Consider the following 23,417-nt stretch of genomic DNA (forward strand, 5'->3'; position numbering starts at 1 on the left):
TGCTTTCTGCAATATTTTGCCAGACTTGTGGACGGCATCTCGGAGGCTGCTCATTGCCCAGATGTCTGCCTGTCCAGTGTCGGCTGTGTGGGGGCGCTGCTGGCATCCCTGGAGCAGATCAGCCATGGGAAGGGCGTGGGACAGTGGCAGGCAGAGGAGATTCTAAGGAGGGCCAAGGAGGAAAAGGAGGACAATGACAAAGGTTTGGCTTTCTCTGCTTTTGTACACCATTAGATCTTGTGTAATTGTGCTGTAGAAATTGTAATATTTGTCTTCCTCAAATTGGCAACTCTGAACTTTAACTACATGTGACTTACTGGAGAGAGAGAGTAGTTGGAACAAGTGACAAGGGGAAATTTCCCTAAACACAGTAGGACCTCAATTATCCAGCCATGTCGGGACCTGCGGGCATCCGCATAATCAATTTGGCAGGATAAGAGAGATATGCTCAAATACAGCACTTTCTAGCATATCATGCTAGGGGTATAAACATGTTATTACCAATTCACTATTAAATTGTGATTATCTTCATGGCATTGTCATATGTCATACTTCGGAAATTGATACAGAAATGAAACGAAATACAAGTAAAGTATCCCTTCATTTATTTGTTTGTTTTATTGATGTTGACAGAGAGTGGGATCAATATTTCAACTCGTTGAATACTGCCACTGCATTGTACTGTATCATCTCACGAACTGACTGAATAATTACAGCCCGCTACAATGATTGGACTTTGTCCCATCGTGTGTTAGCACGAAAATGGTTGAATGTGTGTTTGTTCTGAGTGAGATTTGGCACTGATAATAAAAACATCTACCTGAATAGCCTGGCCTAGTTAGTATCAATAAATAGGTTATTCATATGTTGGTTAAATTTTATGACAAATCTTTTAGACTGAAATTCCTCTTATCATCACTTTTGCCAGACAACGACCATGAAACCCTGCCAGGACCACCGTGCCTCACTCCAGAGAGTGTCCACTCCCAGTACATCCAGGAGAACAGTGAGACACTGGACAACCTGAGCCTTAACAAGCACCTCACAGAGAGTCCAGAGGACCGGGGTACAGTGGGGGATGCCACCAATGGTTGCCGTGGTGATGGTCTGACAAACGGGATGGAGAGAGACAGGGAGGAGGCAGAAGAGGAGGAGGTGAAGGAGGATGACCTTCATGAGGTGGATCCTATTACCCCTCAAGGAACCGGAAGAGAAGATTCAGGCAGAGCTGATGAACGTGATGAAGAAGATGGGGAGGGAATTGGTGAGGATGCAGTTGTCGATGATGCGGACCCAGTTGCCATGGCAGCAGCTGCCTTTGCTGCCGATGACGACCACGATCTTGACCCCAAGGATGGTGACAAAGAGGATAATAAAGAGGCTGCCCATCCGGAGCAGGGGCTCAAAGATGTGGTAAAGAATGCGGAAGCGGATGGGTGGGATAGAACGGAAGGCAAAGATGAGACGGCAGGGAATGCATCAGTCACCAGTGGGGAGGACACACAAGTGGCTCTCGAGAAAGAGCAGAGCGAAGACATCCCACTGCTCCCTCAGGAGGAGGACTGTGGCAGTAGACGAGAAGACAGTGTGACAGGCAATGATGATGAGACAGCAGCAAAGACCTCATCACCAAGAGGAAGCCCCTCAGCTGCTGCTGAGAAGGTGAGCTTCAAAGCATTCTGCACGCTTTACTTCTCAGTGTCACCAATACCTTGGTGCCATGCACAGAGCAGCGTTTTAGATGCATTATAGGATAACTCAGGGGACAAACTTGACCCGTTTTTTGGCTGCATATTCATTCACTCAGGTCATGTTCTGTCTTTATCCAGGGGTACTTTTTGTTGAAGATTTCTTTGCTTTCCATCACGTGACCAGCACATTGAAGCCTTGCAGTAGAAAATCATGACTTCAGTGAGTGCAAATCAGTAAGATTTTTAAACTTTCACTCTTTTAAAGCTGAATTATAGCCCAGAAAACAGAAGTAACAACAGTAAAAGCAGACAAATAAAAGCAGACAAATAACTCCATTGAATCATATGGGAACTGGGATGTGCATGAGACAATGGCACCTAGGAATCCCCCTGCACCGTGCATCTGTGACAGGGCTTGGTGATACTGAGAATTCTTTTTACATCAAACATACATGTATCTCTCTCCCCTGCCCACCCACATAACATAGCTCTAACTCAACAGTTGCAGCCTTACTGAAAGAGAGCTAAGAAATCAAGCATCTGTTGCTTTTGTTCTTTTCCCAGTCAATTCATTTAATCTTTCCCACACACGTATCACACATAACAGTTGTAGCCATGCTAATCATAGGCTGATGATTTAGTATTGTTATAACTCAACCCCCCACCCCCCCCCCCCCTCTGAAATTGAATGAGAGAGAGCAGTGATTGAGTACTACATGTATGGTATGCGATGCCAGAACACTGAGTATCTGCTATAATCTTACAATGTACCACAATCATTTTATGCTGAATTTTGATGGCATTAGGATGCCAAATTGAAGGCCGAGCAGGAACGGGAAGCGGCGCGTGACTTTGCCGACGCACTCCTGGACGCGCTGCCCAGGTTTCTGGCGTTCGACGATGTGACAGACATGGACAAGGCAGTACAGCTGTTCGCTTCCAGATACGTCGAAGGTGGGTCGCCCCTTTCTCTCTGATATCACATAGATTCAATGATTCCATTCAGACAGTAGTGTGCGGTTGTTGAAACAGTTTTTAAGATTCCAAAACACAAGGAAGAATGTAACCCCCCCCCCCTAAAAACGAAACAGATTTTTCAGGTGTGTATGTTGCTATTATTAGAGGTAAATGCACAGTGAGCTTACCCTGTGAAATGTGTGGTGTAGTAAGGCAGACTAAATCAATGTGATGTAGGTGCTAACTAAAGATCAGTAGTACAATGCAGACATAGGATCAAGGGATACAACATTTCAGTTAAAGTTTTATTTAATTACACATTATTTGGTTGTAAAGTCAGACTTGAAGTAAAAATTGTTCAGTACTATACAAATTGCTTGAATTAGCTGCATGATTAAGGCTTCCTAGAAGTCTTGATTTGTGCTGTAATATAATTGTATTGTATGCAGCATATTTTGCAGTATTTCTTGAGTCAAGCAATATTCACGAAATCCTACAGCCCCAGAAAATATTTGCCTTCTTCCTCGTGCAAAAAGTCTATATTTGTGACCCTGCACCTCAAAACAAACAAAAAGTCGCCAGACATGAATTTTTAGTTAAGACCATATTCTGAAAGAGCAGACTTTAAGCTTTAAAATGATGTATAACTCAAATCAAATGGACTCTCCTAACCTATCCAAATATTGGAAAGAAAGCACAAACTCGGGAAAAGTGTGAACTGAGAAAAGAGGCTCTGAAGTACAGTGTCTATTCAAGCGCTTAATCTTTACCAAACCGTGCTGGCTGTGCGATGAATTGGACAAAAAACAGGAAGTAAACCACCAGAGTAACAACAATGAAGGGATTATCAGATTGAAATTAAATTGAGCATGCCTCACTAACACATTCTGTCAATAATCAATGCAAACTTTCAAAGTAGTAGCACTATCCTTTCAAAAGTTATTAGAGTTGAAAGTGAAGAGTGTGGACAAGGTTTTTCAGAAATGAAAAAGGGATTCTAAAGACACACCTAATCACACTATTCTACCAAAAATGTTCGAGATAAACTGCTAAAAAAACACACTTTCCTGCCCGTTTTATGGTACCAAATTTTAGCATAATGTAAAAGAAGACCCGCTCTTTCAGAAAATATGAAAAAGTCAAGTTCGGCTAGGTTGACCCATTTCACTTATTTTCAGTCCTCACACAAAATCAGTGTGTGCGACTTTATGTTCGTTTTGAGGTGCACGGTCACATTTGTGAATTATCATGTTCGTGAAATATGTGGCTATACTGTGTATAAAAGTTTTAGGCCTGTGGAATATGATGTACAAATATTGTATTGTGTTCAGACTGCCCAGAGTACATTGTCCGAAGATAAAAATTCATGTAGAGTTGTTACAATGCTACTTCCCCACCCTTGCTAACCAAGTGTGGCCCTTAAAGTGTTTGCAATTTTAGAGCTTGTTCTGAAAAAGAACAAGAAAAAAAAGTTCTGTGCAAAGTCTGTGTTCAGAAAGTTTAGTGGTGAAAGTCACATTCTATCAGCTTTTTCAAATCAGAATGAATATATTGATTTCCTTTGATTTTGTAATGATTCCCCACCCCTTGCTGTAAATGGTGTATTGTATGATGTGTTGCTGGCTGTAGAAATCTATGCACTAGCAAATGACTGCATCCAACCACACGCCAACCCTTGTTGTGGGTTACAGTTTGATGTGAAGCAATTTTGAGTACTCCCAACGAGTGTGTAAAACATCAAAATAGAGTCACCGATATATTTGTGCAGTATATCTGTGTTTGTAATCACCCACAGATATCCTGGTGCAGGGACTGTCCTGTGAGTAGATTGCAAGGTTGTGCATGAAGGCTTGTCCAAGTCAAAAACCGAAATGAGTGTCGACCCCCTCCATTTACTCACGGTCACACCATCACCAAGCACTGCCCCACCTCCTTCTCCCCTCTTTATCCCCTTTCGTGTGAATGTCATGTGTTTTAGTCACTATAACACTTTTTGCAAAAGTGTTCTCAAACAGTTGATACAAATATGCATAATAAGTGAGCTGATGACGATATCACCTCACACTTTCTGTTGATGTACAAAAAAATTTACGAAAATTAAATGTTTCTTGTATAAGAGTGTGAAACATATCATTTTCCCCAGCTGAATACTCTGAGAATAATGATCGGTCAGATATATTAGGATTTTAGACTGAGGCATAAAAATATGTTACAACAACAACAACAACAACAACAACAAAGGCAAATTCAAGATTCCATATACAAACTACATGTATTTGTCAAGTTGTGAGGGGATGACATCATCAACTCACTAATTTGCATATTACATGTTGACTGTTTATTCAAGAACTGTTCTGTAAAAATTCGCAAAACTTCATTAATTTTCATCCAGTTTTTATTTTAGAGTTTTCACTTTTATACTTACAAGACTGTTTTCTCTCTTTATCAGACTCACTATAAACAGGTCTGAAATCCCCCTTTATGGTCTTTTGTGTCATGATCTATACTACCCTTTGTATTTACTAAGTATTCATCACTGATAGGTGCGCATGGGAGAAGCATGTTTACAGTTTCCTGTGTAACATTCGAAAAGACCAGGATATTCTGGGAGTGGTAGGGGTAAAACCTTTAATACTTCAAACTTTACTTGCAATTAAAACACTTTCCACCTGTTCTATTTCAGAAATACACTTTCTACTTTAGTCTAAAAAATTAAATCGATTTTGCTGAGAATAAGTGCTCAAAAAAAAAAAGGGAAAATCAGTCTGCAAATGATCAAAATATGACATCTTAATCTGAAATTGTGGTGTAGGGTTCGGCATAAACAAAATGGAATCGAGAAATTTATCCTTCATTCCTTTCAAAATTGCATCGATCATAGCTGGATATGTGTATGTTCAATTGGTCTTTTGCCAAACCTGCCGAGCTGCCAAGGTTCGGCTTTTGATGAACCTGCCGAGCTGCCAAGGTTTGGCTTTTGACAAACCTGCCGAGCTATTGCATCTTTCTGTTCACGATTTCTTTTGAACAGAGGACAGGATACATAAACAATATAGACACTGAGTTCAATAATCATTTTCAATGTTTATATGGGACCAGTGATGACTTGACGATCAATCCCAACAGGTGGTGATAGTCCTACAAATCCTGAATTCCTACAGTGTTTATGCATCATCTTTTCTCCTTATATTATTCAATGTGCATGTGGATACAAATACCCATCACCATGGCGATGGTGCGTATTATTTCTTCTCTAGAGATCCCCTTCTTGGTCAGCCTTTATCCTGTCCCATCGTACAGCCATTGCTCATATACATGTAATATGCAGCCAATTCTTTTCTCTACTTGTGTTTATGATTCCAAGTGTGGTTTTTGAAAATTATCACAGAAATTATTTCAACACTATGCTTTTTTTCTTTCATCCTGTTGATATTATGAGAGGAGAAACAAAATGGTTGTGATAATATTATGGTCTTAAGGCAAAAAATTTTCTGGTAGTAAAAAAATGTGCCGCCCAGAGTTTGGTAATCTTGTCAAGACTAACATCTTATCTTTATCACCTGAAGGCTAAAAGTACAATGTTTACAACCTGTAGCTACAATGTCCACCGTCCAAATTTTCCAAGCCTTGCAAATTTTGATTGACATTAGTTGTACAAGTATGTATTTGGAAATTTTCATCAATTCTTCCTTGCAGTTATGATAATCATTAGATTTGAGATCAATGAGAGCTTTCATAGCCATTAAATCAAATTAATTTCAAAGTCCACTGATAAGTTTTCACTGATTTTCTGCATTCACTGAATTCACATACCCCATATGTGGGATAAAGTCCCCTTTCAGAAGAGTAAAGAAGGCTTTAACACACCAATGTACATGTACATGTTGTTATTATCATATAGTATATTCTGTTCATGTTAATACGTGATGCTGATTCCCAGAAGGGTGGCCATCATGCAATTCCATACAGTAGGTGCTTTGAGGTATACTGCAATACAATGAGGAATCTGTGTGTTTTTTTTACTTCTCAGGTAATGACATACATAGGTAATATACATAGCTGCATATCAGGGCTTGACACTGGCTTTTACACTGGAAGTCCATTGGGGATACTAAAATCTATAGATTTCAAAATTTGGTGTCCTCCCCCCCCCCCCCCCAAAAAAAAAAAATAAATAATAATAATAATAATAATAAAAAAATAATAAATAATGATTTAAAAAAGAATAAATAAAAAAAATGTAATGGCCCAAAATAAACAGAAACATTACAATCCATTCTAATCTTAGTTGCCCAAGTGAGCCCCCAAAAGATAGCCTTTTTGGAAATTTGGTTGCCGACATTAATTTTAAGTTGCCCCATGCCACTGGGCCACTGCTGTATCGAGCCCTCTCTATCTATGTATGTATGCATGTCTATTGTTTCATAATGCTTTGTGACAGCTAAATTATGCATCTTCTCTATCAAAAATGCTTTGTACAGGGTACACCATGCGAAGGTCAGTCCGTGACGGAGAGCCGTCGGGCAAACTCAACCTGACACCGGTTATCAATGCAGATGGCATTTACGTTGCTACCTACTCCAGCCTGCTGCTTAACCTCAAGCTGGTCCGTAGCAACCACTACGATGACCCCGGCGCTCTCCCCCTTACACAGGTGAGTTTGGTTTGTCTGCTATTCGATTGATAGGATGGAGATATTGCTATTAAGGCATGCTGAATATTGACAGGATTGATGCCTGTTGTAGTATAGTACATGTACTTTGGTGTATTTCCAATTCCATTACATTTATACACCCTACCAGTGGCCGAGTGCACTGTACATTTGATAACAGATGTGTAGATTCATGTCTACGGGTGAACACAATAATACAATGTGTAGATTGGTAGATGCATGGATGTATGGATGGATGGGTGGATGGATGGATGGATGGATGGATGGATGAATGGATGAATGGATGGATGGATGGATGGATGGATGAATGGATGGATGGATGGATGGATGGATGGATGGATGGATGGATGGATGGGTGGATGGATGGAAGGATGAATGGATGGATGGATGGATGGATGGATGGATGGATGGATGAATGGATGGATGGATAGATGGATGGATGGATGGATTGGTGGATGGATGGATGATAAGATGGATGGATGGATGGATGGATGGATGGAAGGATGGATGGATGGATGGATGGATGGATGGATGGATGGATGGATGGGTGGATGGATGGATGGATGGATGGATGGATGGGTGGATGGATGGATGGATGAATGGATGGATGGATGGATGGATGGATGGATGAATGGATGGATGGATGGATGGATGGATGGATGGATGGATGATAAGATGGATGCATGGATGGATGCATGGATGGATGGATGGATGGATGGATGGATGGATGGGTGGATGAATGGATGGATGGATGGATGGATGGATGGATGGATCGATGGATGGATGGATGGATGGATGGATGGATGGATGGATGAATGGATGGATGGATGGATGGATGGATGGATGGATGGATTGGTGGATGGATGGATGATAAGATGGATGGACAGACAGACAGACAGACAGATAGATACATTAGATATATTGATATTCAAAATGTCTTTGTTACTGCCACAGGTTGAATTGTACAATGTATGTATTTTCCCTGCATTTTCAAATAAGTGTTGCTCAGTGACATTGCTGACATGACTTAAGACTTGAGAATAAGTAAACATTGTTACTGAGTCCAAAGCTAAAAACAAACAAATAATGGTGATAAAAACAGTGGTCAATATTTTCTATGAAATCATCATTTGTATCTGTTCTCTTTCTATTGGTACAGAAACAATTCATTGACAGTGTGCATTACAGCGGCGTGCTAGTCTACCTCTCAGCCACCTGGCTGGGTGAGCTGTACCGAATCATCATCACAAGAAACCTGCTGGGGGAGGGGGGCTACAGGCCCGACCTTTCCTACTGCAATGGAGCACTGGTCTCTATTCTAACAGGTCAGGCACTTCCCTGCTCTCTGATGGTTGTTGTTGTTGTTTGTCGTTGATGTGATTTCTTGCACCCATCTACTACTGTAAGCGTTCTGGCTGGTATTGTGGCAGTACGTTAAATTGTCAGAAATACTAAGGAAACACTGACAAATTTTTAAAAGGATTGATAAAACTGTTCTTTTTTTGTGCTCTATTTCATAATAATAAGTAACTGTGTAAAACTTGGTGCTCTTTATTGTAGCTGATTATCCTTTCTGGGTCTCAGGCCGTGAAAGGTGTTTAGAAGATAGCAATTCTTGCTAGAATGGCAACTTCTTGTAGCAACAGCCAATCAGGAAGTAGGTTTCTTGTTGTTATGTATCTTGCCACTGCAGCAAGAATTGCTCTTACAGCAACATTTTATGCAATTGAGCCCCGATCTGAACTTGATACAACAACAACAAAAGAGCTGATTTGGCCCAAACTGTTTTCCTCTTTATTTCAAATTCTATGAAGTAGTATTAGAATTAGTCACACTATCTGATAATCTGTGCCTCTGTGGGCATTTTGAAATAAAATTTGTACATGCCATCTTTTCCAAAGTTTACGGAATTTGTCAATTTAGCATAGTATTACTTTGTTCAAGAAGGTGAATCTTTAAGCTTTAATGCTTTTTTTTTTTTTTTTTTTTTGCCTACAAGACAGATGGTCTAATTTCTGGTTTCTATCTTTGTCTACTCTGTGGTGCTGCAGTGATAAGACAAGAGACACAGAGAATTATTCATTAATAGATTAAAGGATATATCATTATTTCAGTTTCAAACACAATGATACCAACTAGTAAGCAATCCCCTACCCCACCAAAACTTAATAGAAGGCCTGTAAGGTTTTCTTAGGAATGAGGTGTAGAAGAAAATGAGGAAAGAAATTTAATTTCTTCTTATGATGTGTTTTTTTTTTTTTTTTTTCTGAATCCCAGATATGGATGGCCTGGGAAGCCAAGAGCTTGGAGGTCAGATGTTGCATGATGCTCCCACCTACAGCCCCGGGATCAAACCCCTCCTTGCCACCAACACCAATCTCGAAGGTTCCGCAGGTGAGTTTTCTCGCACTTTCCGTGTGCCAAACAGACCAGTCCCTTAAATACTGTAATGTTCTTTTGTTTTTCATATTTTCTGCTCTCAGAATTATGATTTGATGATTTTTGAAGATGTACAGTTATATTGTCAAAATTATTGCCTTTATTTTAATTGTTTTCTTTGTTTTTCTGCAGATTCAAGTTCAATATTGTTAGTTGATAAAAATGGATGTATCTGTTTTTTGCATTTAAACTCTTCACATCGTGGGTTGAGAATGATAATAGGGAGTTTTCGATTGGGTGAACGAGAAGGACGTGCCGCCGAGCGCAACCGTACGTCAAGGCGTCACGTCTGTACGTTGACCCGCTGCTAAAACACATTTCGATATTTCGGGCGCCGGCGTCACATCTCGTGGCGAGTGCAGGAGGCAACCTGTGCCTTGCGTGCATATATGCGGAATTTGTGACTTGTTTCTGTACTTGTAATATTTATTTTGTCGGCATACTCGTGAAATAGGCCCCACCACTGCGTGTCCGTACAAATACTACGGCGGCTCGCCTGTTTATACTCGTGAATTCAGCCCCACCGTGTGGCGTTCATCGGTAAAGCACGGCGGTGGGGCTTTCTTCCACAGTATAATACTCGTGAATGCGGCCCCACCAAACGGCGTTTACGCGAGATGCATACGGCGGTGGGGCCGATTTCCACAGCATAGCATCTTTCGTCCTCCCTTTCTCCCGTTTTTTTTTTTCTTTGGTCTTCTACTTTTTATTCTCGGAAAGACTCCCTAATGTCCCTTGACTAATTTAATGGCCAATTTAACCATAAATACAACCCTACCTAACCCTAAACCCTAACCCTAACCTAACCTTGCTTGCTAACGCACGGGTGCACGCGCACTGCGGTGCACCGCATAGGCCCATGGGGCCATGGGGCCTATTTCACGATTTTGCCATTTTGTCTTTGACTAGATGCGTATCCTGGGAGGAATTATGTGGATTTTAAAACATGATGCATGGTAAGACTACAAGGCAAATGCACTGCTGCACTAGGCCAAAAGCACCGAGATCTGTTTGCGTACAGCATTACGTGTAAATGCATGTGTGGGACTACGGTATGCAGTTGCAAAGTGCGAAACAGTGAAAGCGGGCAAATAAAGTAGGTACCAGAGGCTGTAGTTTGTATGTCAGCGCTGCTGCTGTGACGTATCAAGATCATAAGCTTTCATGTAATTAGAATATAAATATTCTCTCGAAAGAAAAAGGAAAACAGGTGAACTGAGCACGGATTTCCCGAGAGTCATCGTGCTCTTTCGCACGATTTTCGTCTATCGCGAGAGGAGTGTGACGTCATAGGAAGGTGGGTTGAGCGCGGCGCAACCGATTTGGGTGGACGGTGATAACTGGGGTGAACGCGTTCGAAATTTGTGCGATGAGCCGAGGGTCGACACTCGCGCATGCGCAGTACGTAAAAACTACGTCATAACAGGGTGACGCCTGGCTCAACGTGCAAATCGAAAAGTCCCTATTAAGGATGTTAAGTTGCCACTAAATCCATAGTCTTCAAGGCAACTTGAATGCCCTTATCATTCTCAACTGATGATATGATGAGTAACCCATGATGGAGTAATTGATACTGTCCAAATGTAAAGATTTATAAAAGGAAAGGTGTGATTTATCTGGGCTGTGTCCATGTGTGTGCCATATAGGTGCTATCTTTGCCCGCCAGCTACTGACGACATTCTGGAACCGTGTCCTGTCTGTGCTGTCCACCCCGCTGTCATCCCGCCACACCATTGGCCAGAGTGGAGGTCTTGCCTTCCTGCTGGGGGGAGAGGGGAGTAGCAGCAGCAGCAGTGGTAGCAGCAGCAAAGAGCAGAGCAGTCGGGAGCGAGACGCCATCTGCCTCAGCCTGGATGGACTGCGCAAGGCTGCGGAGCTCAGCTGCACGCTGGGTGAGCTAGCTTTCTTCTGTTTTCACAGTGAATATGGGGTCAGGTGGAGTGTCTGTCTGGTTGTAGGCACTCTCTCTCTCCTTCTCTCTCTCTCTCTCTCTGGTGCACATTCTCCACCCCTTCCCCCCTTTTCAGGGCATTGCGATGTCCAGAACTGAAGTGGTTAGCTCTAGTGTAAAGTGGCAGCTCATTTCCTTGTACTAGTAATGATGATGTTGAGGATAATGAGAACAGTATGATGTTATTAATATATTAACAATGATATTTTGTAAATACAATGATATTATTACCACTGACTACTGCCACAACTACTACTACCACTAACTGCTACTTTATTCACTACTACAACCACCACTACTTCTACTCCTATTTCTACTTCTACTTCTACTTCTACTTCTACTTCTACTTCTACTACTTCTACTTCTACTTCTACTTCTACTTCTACTTCTACTACTTCTACTTCTACTTCTACTTCTACTTCTACTTCTACTACTTCTACTTCTACTTCTACTTCTACTTCTACTTCTACTTCTACTTCTACTTCTACTTCTACTTCTACTTCTACTTCTACTTCTACTTCTACTTCTACTTCTACTTCTACTTCTACTTCTACTTCTACTTCTACTTCTACTTCTACTTCTACTTCTACTTCTACTTCTACTATTTCTGCTGGTGGTAATGATGGCAATAATGATGAAATCCATCATCACCAGTCATAATCATCATCATCAAAATAGTTCTGATGATGACACAAGCATATATATTCTAAAACAGCATTTTTCTTTTTGCACAAAAATAACTACATGTAGTGAGGGCCAAGGGAGTTATAGAGGACTTATTCACAGATATGTAAAGAGTAATATATTTGAATACAAGAATATTTGCATAGAGAGGTGTTTTAATCTCAAAAGGGACATTTGTCATCAACTAATAGAGTATCTCATGCCCTACCGAACCATCAACCCCAATATTCAGGTCTCCAGACGAGATGTGCGGCCGTCTTTGCTCAGCTCAGCGAGGTGTCCTGCGCCAGCGACCATCCCGCCCCGGATACCACCACCCAAGAATCCTCCTCCAGAATGGCCAGTCTGAGGAGCAAGCTGGGCAAGGGCCACGGGATGCGGCTGCACGCTGCCCACGTCCTCAGCATGGACGCCCTGCTGTCCATGGGACTGGAGATGGGTAGCCACTCCCCAGATTGCTGGAGCCATGTATTCAGGTAACCTAGTCACAGTCATTGTAACCCATGTAGCGCTGCGCAAAGTTGCAAAGCTCTTCAGGCTGGTCAATACCGGTACTTTCTATCTTGGACCAAAACCTCAAAATTCTTGCTGACATTATGCACAAATAGGGTGCCAGTGGTAATGACAACTTTTTTTGTTTGTTTGTTTTTATGTATGTCAAGGAGAATTATTCACATCATGCATTGCATATTTAACATCTTTGTTGGTTGTTTCTATCATGTAATGGATATTATTTTAATCTCTGTTTGTGGTGCTTTGCAGTGTTTTCAATTTTTTTATGTGTGCAAATTTCCAAAGTCTCCATTGTGATAACATTCTCCTACTGCAAGATTCTGTGAGAAGGTGATGGGAGGTGACTAAGAGCAATAAAGTTAGGTAGTAAATAATTGGACTAAGGTTTGCTGGTCATGTGACATGGTGTATGAAATTAGCATTAACCAAATTTGAGGCATGGATTGAGTGTACCAGGTGTATTTGGAGAAACAGGTTGTAACTTATGTTGATATGCAATGCATCTCTAGCAGTGTGTATGGATCTTCTCTTCCAAACCAGGTGCTGTGCCTTTGTGTCCCAGTTAGAACACACCCAGTTCAGCAACACCTCTACCCAGCCCCCAGTCACCACCCTCCCCAAGGTCAGGGAGCCTACGACGGGCATTGTGGAGAACCCAGAGGATGTCGACGACCTCGACTTGCTGCCCCCCAACTACTCTGCCTCCTCCTCGTCGGCCGCGACCCCGTCGGGCCCCCAGGCACCCCACTCATCCCAGGGAAGGGGGGATGGGGAGGATGGGGGAGGGGGCGTGGCCATTAACGTCCAAGAGATCATCAAAAAGGAGAAGGAGGAGCTGGGGTTTGAGATCGGCTCCGCCAAGGGAGGGCTCCTCAGCGTAGCCAAGGCGGCCAAAGTCGTGTGTGGACTATCGGCCGGGGTCGACAGGTGAATGGGATACCAAGCCAGGCTTCCTTCCTAGTACTCTGTCTGTACTGATGTATCTTTCTAACCAAGGGTACCCTCTTCATTATACACACTGTCCTTTCAGGGCTTCCGATTAGAATTTTAGCCCAACAGTGCAAGGTACCCTTTCATACACTGAAGTAAGGAGGGACGTGATTGTTAAATACATACCTGTGTCCACATTTGATGTACTTGCCTGGTAGGATTCATACTCGGCCCACATGTCCTAAATAGGACCAGAGCCTTATTCACTGCACTACCTTGTCATCAGGTAGTTTTAATTCTGCTGTGTTAATTCATTTATTATTGTACAATATATTGTAATGTGTTCGATAATATTTTCTTCTCTCCTGCATCAATCTGTCGTACACTACTTAACTCAAGAATGCTCTAGTGGTTTCCGATTTCTTCATGACTCTCATAACAATTTTATTCATTCATTTACTCTTATATAACTTTTCAAAAGAGATACGTGTATGCTGTCATGCTAACATGACTAAGTCAGTGCCATGTCAAAATAGTTTAATAATACAATGTAGTGTGCCACTAGGAATCAGTAGAGATTTTACTGAAAATGAAATTTGGTGACTGTGTCTGGAGCATAAAGGGACCTGAGAATAAATGCTGCCGTTGAATATTGACGTTAACCACAACACCATCATTATTCAAGTTTCTTTTTTTTTTTTTTGGCGGGGTTTGTTTCATTCCCTACAGAGTATTTGATGATGCCGCATCCAACCTCAACCTCCAGGCCCTGCTGGGCTTCCTCCGGGAGCTGTGCACCGCCTCCCAGGCCCAGCTCTACCGCTCTCCATCCCAGCAGCCTCATCAGGCGGGCATGGCAGGGTCAGCCTCTGGTGGTAGTGGTGCTGGACATGCCCACTCCTCTTCCAACCGCAGCATGATCGCCCCCACCTCTCCCAGCAAGTCCCTCCCGACAGTGGGGAGGGCGGAGACCTCTCTCCTCCTCTTCCGGCTGGGGGACGTCATCCTGAAATGCGTGCGGCACCCCAGCAGGCCCCTCTTCCATCTCATGCAGGCTTGGAGTGTGGTGGCCCCACATCTCATTGAGGTGAGACCTTTCGGAGTAAACGCAAACTTGGCTGTGTGGAGGCAATACAGAGTACTGTAAACATCAATATTTTTGTGTGATTAATTTTTTTTTTGCGCTGAGCAGCTCAAAAACATATTCTCGGGTTCTTGAATTCACAGTGTGCAATTTTCAACCCATTCAGAATGTGCAGAGAAAAATGTTAAGACATTTTTGCGGGTTTTTGAATTCATGCTGGCCAGGAGTAGTGCGAAATATATAAAAATTAATGTACCGCAAAAATTTCTGCGTTTACAGTACATGTCTATTAAACACAGGTTGAAAAAGTTAAGAAGAGGGTTATAATGTGATATAGACAAATAATCTATGAGCAGTAATTTTGAAGGAGAGAATAGAACATGGATGCAGTAGCTATGAGAAGTTCTATGATAGGTTTGTTTAAATGAAATTTAATCACATGTCATTTCAAGTATACACATAATGTATAAAGTTTGCCTTCATCTTACCAGTATTTACCTTATCCTTCTGTCCATTGACAGAGTATTGGTACTCTGCCTCAGCAGTGTGAGCATGCAGTATGTTTGCACTCTCTGCCTCAAACACGGAATTAAACCACCGTAGCGAATTCAGATCACCATGTCACTTGTACAGTTCTTCAGTCCTACAGTGGCGAGCAGAACTTGGTTTCATGTCTCTTTTCATATTTATACTCATTGTTATCCTACTTACAAGCATTTTACTGTAAAACCAGAAACATTTGTGGCATGATACTTCACAAATAGCCACTGGCATTCAATGCATTGTGTAGACAAACACTATTGTGTGCATTTTCCTTTTAATATCATATCTTACCTCCACACAATATACACAAAAGTTCATGCACACAAAAATTTCTGGTTTTACAGTAGTAGCTGTATTACTCCCTTCATTGTGAAGTGTCATTATCTGCACTGTTGAGTGATTGTCCACCCTTTTTCCCTTCTTCTGTCTCCCTTTTCCCTGCGGCCAGGCCGCTTGCCACAGAGACCGGCATGTGTCCAAGCGGGCCATTGCCATCTTGCATGACGTGCTGACTGAGGTGATGATGGCGGGCCAGGAGCTACCCCACTTCAACTTCCACGAGGCCCTCCTCAAGCCTTTTGAGAGCCTGCTGAGGCTGGAGCTCTGCGATAACGATGTGCAGGACCAGGTAAAGAGTCGCAATGGACTATTTTCCACTTCAGTCAGATATTTTACATTATTCCAGTTCACATGACCTTTGAATTGATTCATGATATCCTTGGATTTCCTTCGTGTCTTTTTGTTGTCAGCATTATTGTAAACATGATGCTCATTTGGACCTTGAATCTTGTTCTGAACTACTGGTGCTGTACCATGAGCTGGCAGATTCCACCTTTCCCTATTTTCACAGTGCTTTATTTTTTTTGTCTTCGATATATTCACGCAAAATCATGCCATTAAACTCACAAACCTATTCATACATACTTTGTACTTTTAGTAAAGGTAAAGTAAAATGTAAATCTGTTTATCAATAATGATGATTGCTAAATTACAGAACATTCATGATAACCCTAATTAGTGACTGCTAATGCATCCTCCAGACACACAAAGGCACGCATGTGACTCAGTAAACATTCAGACTACTTGTTCACCTTGAAATGCATGCAGTGTTGTCACAGACAACTGCGTGTCAGGTCCATATTCCTGGAAATTCAAAGCTGTTCATTACATGCAAACAGTGCGGGTCTTATTAACTACATGTATGGATAGGCTTATAGTAATGTCATGTTTGTTGACATGAATTTCTGTCTATGAACCAACAAACTATCCTCAGCAGCATGCAGGGATCTATGAAGCTACATGCCTGCCCTCCATGAGGCCAAAATCCTTTTCATTTGAGCACATTTCTCTATTTGGCAAACTATTTGATATATTTTGCATGATTTACCTCTTGCTTGAAATCTTAATAGCTACAAACAGTTAAGGACCTTTAAAGTGTTTAGCCCTGTGAAGTAGTTGTTTGTGGAATTTTATGCTTTCAGGTCGTGTCTTCAATATGCGAGTTGGTGGAAGGCTCATTCTCGAACATCAAGTCAGGATGGCGGCCACTGTTTGGCGCACTGCGTGCCGTCCGCATGCAGCCCCACCAGCGGACCGAGTCGGACGAGTCACCGGACCGCTCAGAGCACCCTCTGGCGCCGGTGTGCAACGTTTTCGAGGCGTTCCTGAACACCGACAACGTGACAGTGTTTGCCAACGCAGCCATCGACTGCATCCTGTGCCTGCTCAAGTTCGTCCGAGGAGGAAGTAAGTTTGTCCACCGTGACCATGCACTCTTATCAGACATGCCATTAACCCTATACAAGCTCAGGAACTTGACTGTAACTTGCCAAGCATTTTCATCAGTGCTCATTTAACTCCTTACGTGCCAAGGCATTTTGCTATAACTTGCATTAACAGTTATTTAGATATTTGCGTGCCTCAGCACATGTCTATAACTTGCCAGGTTTTAGCATAAATGGTCGTTTAACCCTCTTAGTGTCGAGGCACTTAACTGTAAGTTAATGTGCCTCTTCTTATGCCCATGGCTTAAACTTAACCCATCGAGGATGGGCTGATTTTGCTACAACACGCATTTCCCATAGACACTTGTCAGAGTATACTACGGAGTCATCCTCAACGGGATAACCCAGAAATAGAATTTTATTCCAGCTACTTCCTCATGTATTGTACGGTTTGTTTTTCTTTGCATATGTTATACGTTATGATCAAAGGTAATGCAAGTATGTCCGAAGAGGGCAGTGAGTCTGAGGAGGTCCCAGGGAGCAAACCCACATCGCCACGGCAGCGACCTCCCATGACCTACGGTGTCTTCGACCTCTGCTTCCCCGCCCTCAACTACCTCCACCGCTGCCACAAGATTCTGGCCTCCATTCACCAGATGCCCTCCTGCCCAATCTTCAGGGGATCCCAGTCCATCAGGCTCGGTGCCCGGGATAGCTTCCCAGTGGGCGAACTGTCCCCTCAGAGGTTAGGCATGCACCGTGAAAGTGCCATCATTGATTATTCTCCGATTTGTTCAAGAGTGCAGCAAGTAGAAAGATGATGATGGTGATGGTGCAGAGGATGATAGTAATGGTGATGGTGATGATAATGATGAGGATAATGATGAAGGTGATGGTGATGTTGATGTTGATGGTGATATTTAAAGATGATGATGGTGACTGTGTTGCTGATGGTGGTGGGGATGTTGGTGATGGTGATGGTAATATTGATTATGAAAATCAATAAGTTGTTTCGCTTTGATAGATATGTAAAGAAAACTACTGGTAAATTTATGGGGTAATTTTCTCCTTGCTCACATTCTTTGATGTTTATGTGAATTCTTGAATGCAAAGAATAAGCTTCTGTTACTGGTAGTTTGTTTTAAGCAAAGACATGCAGTGCCTACAATGCTAAATTTCTGTGTTACAGTGTTACGTATCAGTAAGTAACGATTTGTTTATGTTTTTGATGTATTTTAATTTCTCCCTCAGATCATTTCCACTGCCCACAAGCCCAACATCCCCAAAGCCTTCCGGCCTTGCATTTCTCGGCATCAGTGAGGAGCTCTTTGAACCTATCGCCATGGATTCTGTGGATGACCACACTGGCATCATCCGGGTGTGGTTCCTGCTCCTGGAAGGGCTGACAGGGGCTGTGGCCCTGTGCCCTCGCCGATACCAGCCCCCAACCCTGGAACTTCTCTTCGAGCTCCTGCGCTCCATGTCAATCAACCCTGGTTGGTATCATTCACATGAGTGATGACATTGCTATTTCAGCATACTAACATCTTTTTTTTTTTTCCCTTTTTTGTAAGGGGTTCATGTTTCCTCTTCCCATTGTTTTACACACTCATAAAAGTTTTCTTTTATGTACACTTTGGAGAGAAGAAGGACATCATTTTGTATCTTTTGTGTCTTTAATACCCTAAAAAAAAAGAAGTAATAATTGTCAACTTGATGTGTTTTGAATTCATACTAGAAACTTTTTGAATAGAATCAGTAGTGCATTAAATTGCACTGAAGATATTTCAAGTTTCACCAAGCCTTTACTTGGTCATGAACTGACATCCTGATATCTCACATGATGTTCATTACTGAATGATGAAAAATGTGGGTGTTACACTCTGTTCTCAGGTCCATTGTTTGGGGTCTACGCTGTCACGGAACTCCTCCTTCCCATGATGCACTGCTGGGTACGGCGCAACCGCCACGTCCACTCCACGTGGGACGCCACCACGGCAAACTTCAAGCAAGCCTGCGGTCTGGCCACCGACCTCGTGGTGGAGCACCTCACTGGCAGAGATCGGGAAGACAGTGTGGACGGTGGCCACGGGCCCCAGGGGCCCGATGGAGACGGTCAGGGCCGGTCCACACGGGGGCTGTGCCTCATGCTGAAGCAGCTACTGGACATTCTAGTGGAGTGTATTGGTCAGGCAAATGAGTCAGTGGCTAGACTAGGCTGCTCCTGTATCAGGTGAGCTCATAGATGGTGAAAGTCGAGGGCAAAGGTCCCTAAAAACTTGTCTAAAAATGTCCCTTTCCAGCCATTTCTTAAGCCAGGAATGTTCCACGAGAATGTAATTGAGTACAGAAGGACAGTAGTGTAAATTTTTCCTCCATGTATTCTTGTGTATGTCCCCAGCCCCTCCCAGATATTGCATGTTATGTGGCTGTATGTCTGCAGTCCACATAAGTGTTTGCTGACCTTTCATATTTGTTATTTTGCCTCTTGCAAAGATTTGGCTAGGATCAAAAGCTCAGGCCCCCTTTCAGTTGGTTGTATTCAAAGTGAATTACAGATTACATCTTGTAGTCAGTGGTCATGATGAATAAACTTCATCTACATGTGATGAGGGACCATACTGGGTCTTTTGAATTGAGTAATTATTTGAGAATGCGATGGCATTTCTCTTGAATGCAAGCAGCAGTTAGTTTCCCCCGGATTATTCTGTGATGACAATCCCTTCTTTTACCCCATGCAGACATCTGCTGCTGAGCGCGGGGCCAAGTTTCTCCCACGACATGTGGACGGTGGCTTGCAACGGGATGCAGCGAGCCGTGGCAACCAGCCTCCGCAGCGTGCGCCAGCTCATGTCTTGCTTCCAGCCAGGCTCCGACGACTTCATGGGGGATGTCTGCCCCGTCAAGGTGGCCGCCCGCCGTGATGTCACTGACATCGAGTACATCCGGCTGCAGCAACTGGCGCAGCAGGTGAGAAAAAAAAGCTTGGCTGCAATTTGATTATGATGATTCTTTGTGTAATACAGTGAAGGTTCTTGAAGTGAGGCAACAACCGTAAGTTCATCTTTACCAAGGAGGTTGTGTTTTTGTCAGCATTGGTTCAATTGTCTGTCTGTCTGTCTGTCTTTTTGTTTATAACAAAGTCCTCGTTACTGGCAGTTTTCTTTAGATATCAAAATTTGTCATAGCCGAACAATAAAGTATATTGAGATATACAGATGATAATTTAGGGATCTGAATTTTCATGTCATCGTAGCGAGAATTTGCTAAAACCGTGTTCTTTATAGTGAAAGTACGTATTATTCTATTCTTTCTGAGTTCTATCTGAGTTCATGTATACTTTTTTTTTCTACTATTGATGCATGTGAATGTGTGTTACTCATGAAAGAAAAAAATATAATATATATATATATATACGTGTATGTATAGTTTTGGAGGGAGAAGGAGCTTTTTTCCTCAAGATACATGCTTCATATAGCACCATATTCTTTAATTTCCTGTTTGAGTCATATTGTTCTTAATTGTGGAACACATCATGTGCACATGCAGTGTACATAATGGTGTATACTTTGTATGTAAACTTGCGATGCTCATGCTCCAAGTGGACCAAGAATAATTTGCTGTGTCAATAACCTTTACTTGTATGCTGCACATATTTCCATGCAGTAAATTTCATGAACTTTCTGTATGTGTGACAGGTGTTCCTGCTAGACACCCAGCGGATGGCCACAGTCGACGTTGCCGTGGGAGATGAGCCAAGGTCGTACATCTTCATTATCTACCCTCCGGAAGTTGACCTCACCACCAACATTGACCAGATCAAGTCCAGGTACTGGCCATGATATGTTAAAACAGACTTTTCAGCATATTTGTAATTTTGTGCATAGTAATACCGAAAGAAGTTACGTTCATAGATGTTTTGTCATTGTTTTAAAGCAAGGAGAGATATGAAAACCAATAATGTCAGTAAGGGGGATAATAGTAATAAATGAAATATAATTTTTCATTTCTTATTCAGCATAACATACTGGAATGGTGAAATATCAATGCCATAAGATTCACACTCCACATGTAATATCATCTTAATCCCCATACCAAAAGCTTTGAAAAAAAAAAAGTTGTCCAAACTTTTCTCTCTTTTTTTTTCTGGAAATATAAATTATTGATATCGGATCAGCAAATGCCAGGCATTGTTAGTCTATCTCAGCACTAATTTATTGGGTTTGATGTCTACAAATGTGGTATTTATTTGTTGATTTGGGAAAATTTTCAACCATTAAAAGTTGATATGTTACACTTCACAGACATTTACCATCATTCCAAACATCTCAGCTAATCAGCAGTAATTCATGATCAAATTCCTGCTGAATTTTGACAGCAAGGAGCTTCAGCACACAAGAGTTTAGATATTTAATGTATTTTTGTTTTTCTTGTGTTGTTTTGTTTTACTTAGAGTATCATTCAGGAGCATTGTGCTGGGGCTGCTAGCCCACCAGCTGCTGGTCCAAACCTTGGGCACCATCCTTCTCCATGGCTCCGAGATGCAGGTGAGCAGTGAGCACACGATGGTCACCACCACCAGCCTTCTCTCGCAGTCGGGCGCGGCCGAGACCGGGTCAGGGGACCACGCCCCTCCATTTGACTCGGCCCTCCCGGGACTCCTGGCTTACCTCTCACCCCGCAACCTCTCTCTGCTGCTGGAGTGCTTTGTGCAGTCCTACCAGATCGCCTGTGAGTTCAACAGCCGCCCCGGCCTCAAGTTCCTGCTACAGAAGGTGTCCAAGTTTGAGGTGGCGGCCAACCTCTACTGGCAGGGGGCCATGAGCTTCACCTTCTACCTACACACCCTCCTAGAGCTCTGCCACCACACGCCACACGAGAAGATGGAGGCATCCCACATCAAAGGCATCGTTAGGGAGCTGTGCCGGGGCCAGGATGCGGGCGACGAGACGACTCGCGGGCGGTCGGACTCTCAGGGGGATGTCACCTCCCGTGGGCGGTCCAGCACTCTGGAGAGCCAGAACAGCCGATCCTCTATTGACAGTGTCAGCAGCGTAGACAATCTGCACCTCAAGTGTGAGCTGACTTTTCACCCCAGAGACCAATCAGACCTCGACTGGCTGATCAAGCGCCTCCATGGCATATGCAACGATGTGTGTGCGACCTTCATTCAGCTGCACATGGACCCAAATTTGGGCAAGGCAGAGCCCAGCCTCTCCTCAGACATGGCCCTCTTCTTCCTCGTGTCACCGACCTCACCAGAGACCCCTCGTAACAGGATGTTCACCTTTGAACTCCACAGTGACCCCATGTCAGACGGCGACCCCAATGAGGAGGACGTGGAAGGAGAGGATATTGAGCAGGAGCTGAACGGAGAGCCGAGGTCGAGCAAGGTTCACAGTAGTCTTCCAAAAGCCAAGGGCTTCAAGTTTGCCTCCCACTGGACTCCCAACGTCGGTCCCGGGGCAGGGGTCAACGGGGAGGTCAGAGAGCACGAGGTCAACGTGATTGAGCAGCGGCAAAGCGGGAAACTGAGGCAGCAGCAGTCCGGGGAGGATGGAGGAAGCGGGGAGGATGGCCAGCTCTACACGGTGGCCACCAAGAAGGCCATCAAGAGCCTCATGCAAGAGTACAAGAAGCGGAAGCTGCACCACTCCCGCTCCGTCTTCGTCAAGAAGCCCACCTTCAAGGAACAGAAGTACACACGGGCCCGCAGCCGGGACGCGGCGCTGACGCCGGCGGAGCGCCAGCGCCGCAAGCAGATCCAGGAGGAGCAGCAGTCGTCCATCGTGCGGGACAGCGAGGCCCAGATGGGCACCTGGGCCAACATGCTTGGCACCATGCTGCGCCTGCTGCAGCTGCTTCCAGAGGAGCAGTTTGTGGCCTTCCTCCCAGCTGTCTTCCCCTGCATCAACCAGTTGGTCTGCCACGTCACCAGTGACCAGGTCCGGCAGGGGGTCATGGAGTTCATGGACCGGGTGGCCCGTATCCATGGCATCGTCTGACTCCCAGGGCTCCGCCTCCCTCTCCCTCTGATGACCTAAGTTGTCTTAAGCTTCAAATGTTTGTAAAAAACCAGATGTACTTAAGGTACAAATGTATTATTATACCATTGATCACTACTGTGTATAAACAATGTTTGAAAATAATTCACACTAAGTGGTTTCCACTAGGCCACTGCCATCTGTTGTGTGCTCAGTGGTTGATGCTGTCACACAAAGTTTGTTCC

General features: G+C 43.3%; 1 protein-coding gene across 1 annotated transcript in view; it reads left to right on the top strand.

Annotated features, from left to right (window-relative positions):
• Positions 1-23,193, top strand: part of LOC140242343 (brefeldin A-inhibited guanine nucleotide-exchange protein 3-like) — a 38,034-nt gene extending 14,841 nt beyond the window's left edge. The window contains exons 14-31 of the mRNA XM_072322079.1: positions 24-202; positions 929-1,662; positions 2,498-2,645; positions 7,130-7,302; positions 8,480-8,645; positions 9,598-9,714; positions 11,406-11,651; positions 12,627-12,870; positions 13,448-13,834; positions 14,567-14,924; positions 15,913-16,092; positions 16,946-17,210; positions 17,678-17,933; positions 18,440-18,684; positions 19,082-19,421; positions 19,930-20,158; positions 20,887-21,017; positions 21,642-23,193. Of these exons, the coding sequence (XP_072178180.1) occupies positions 24-202; positions 929-1,662; positions 2,498-2,645; positions 7,130-7,302; positions 8,480-8,645; positions 9,598-9,714; positions 11,406-11,651; positions 12,627-12,870; positions 13,448-13,834; positions 14,567-14,924; positions 15,913-16,092; positions 16,946-17,210; positions 17,678-17,933; positions 18,440-18,684; positions 19,082-19,421; positions 19,930-20,158; positions 20,887-21,017; positions 21,642-23,193 (5,950 nt within the window). The remainder of the gene's footprint in view (positions 1-23; positions 203-928; positions 1,663-2,497; positions 2,646-7,129; positions 7,303-8,479; positions 8,646-9,597; positions 9,715-11,405; positions 11,652-12,626; positions 12,871-13,447; positions 13,835-14,566; positions 14,925-15,912; positions 16,093-16,945; positions 17,211-17,677; positions 17,934-18,439; positions 18,685-19,081; positions 19,422-19,929; positions 20,159-20,886; positions 21,018-21,641) is intronic.
• Positions 23,194-23,417: the final 224 nt, after the last annotated feature.

The sequence above is a fragment of the Diadema setosum genome, chromosome 19, assembly GCF_964275005.1.
Source record: "Diadema setosum chromosome 19, eeDiaSeto1, whole genome shotgun sequence".
NCBI classification, from domain to species: Eukaryota; Metazoa; Echinodermata; class Echinoidea; order Diadematoida; family Diadematidae; genus Diadema; species Diadema setosum.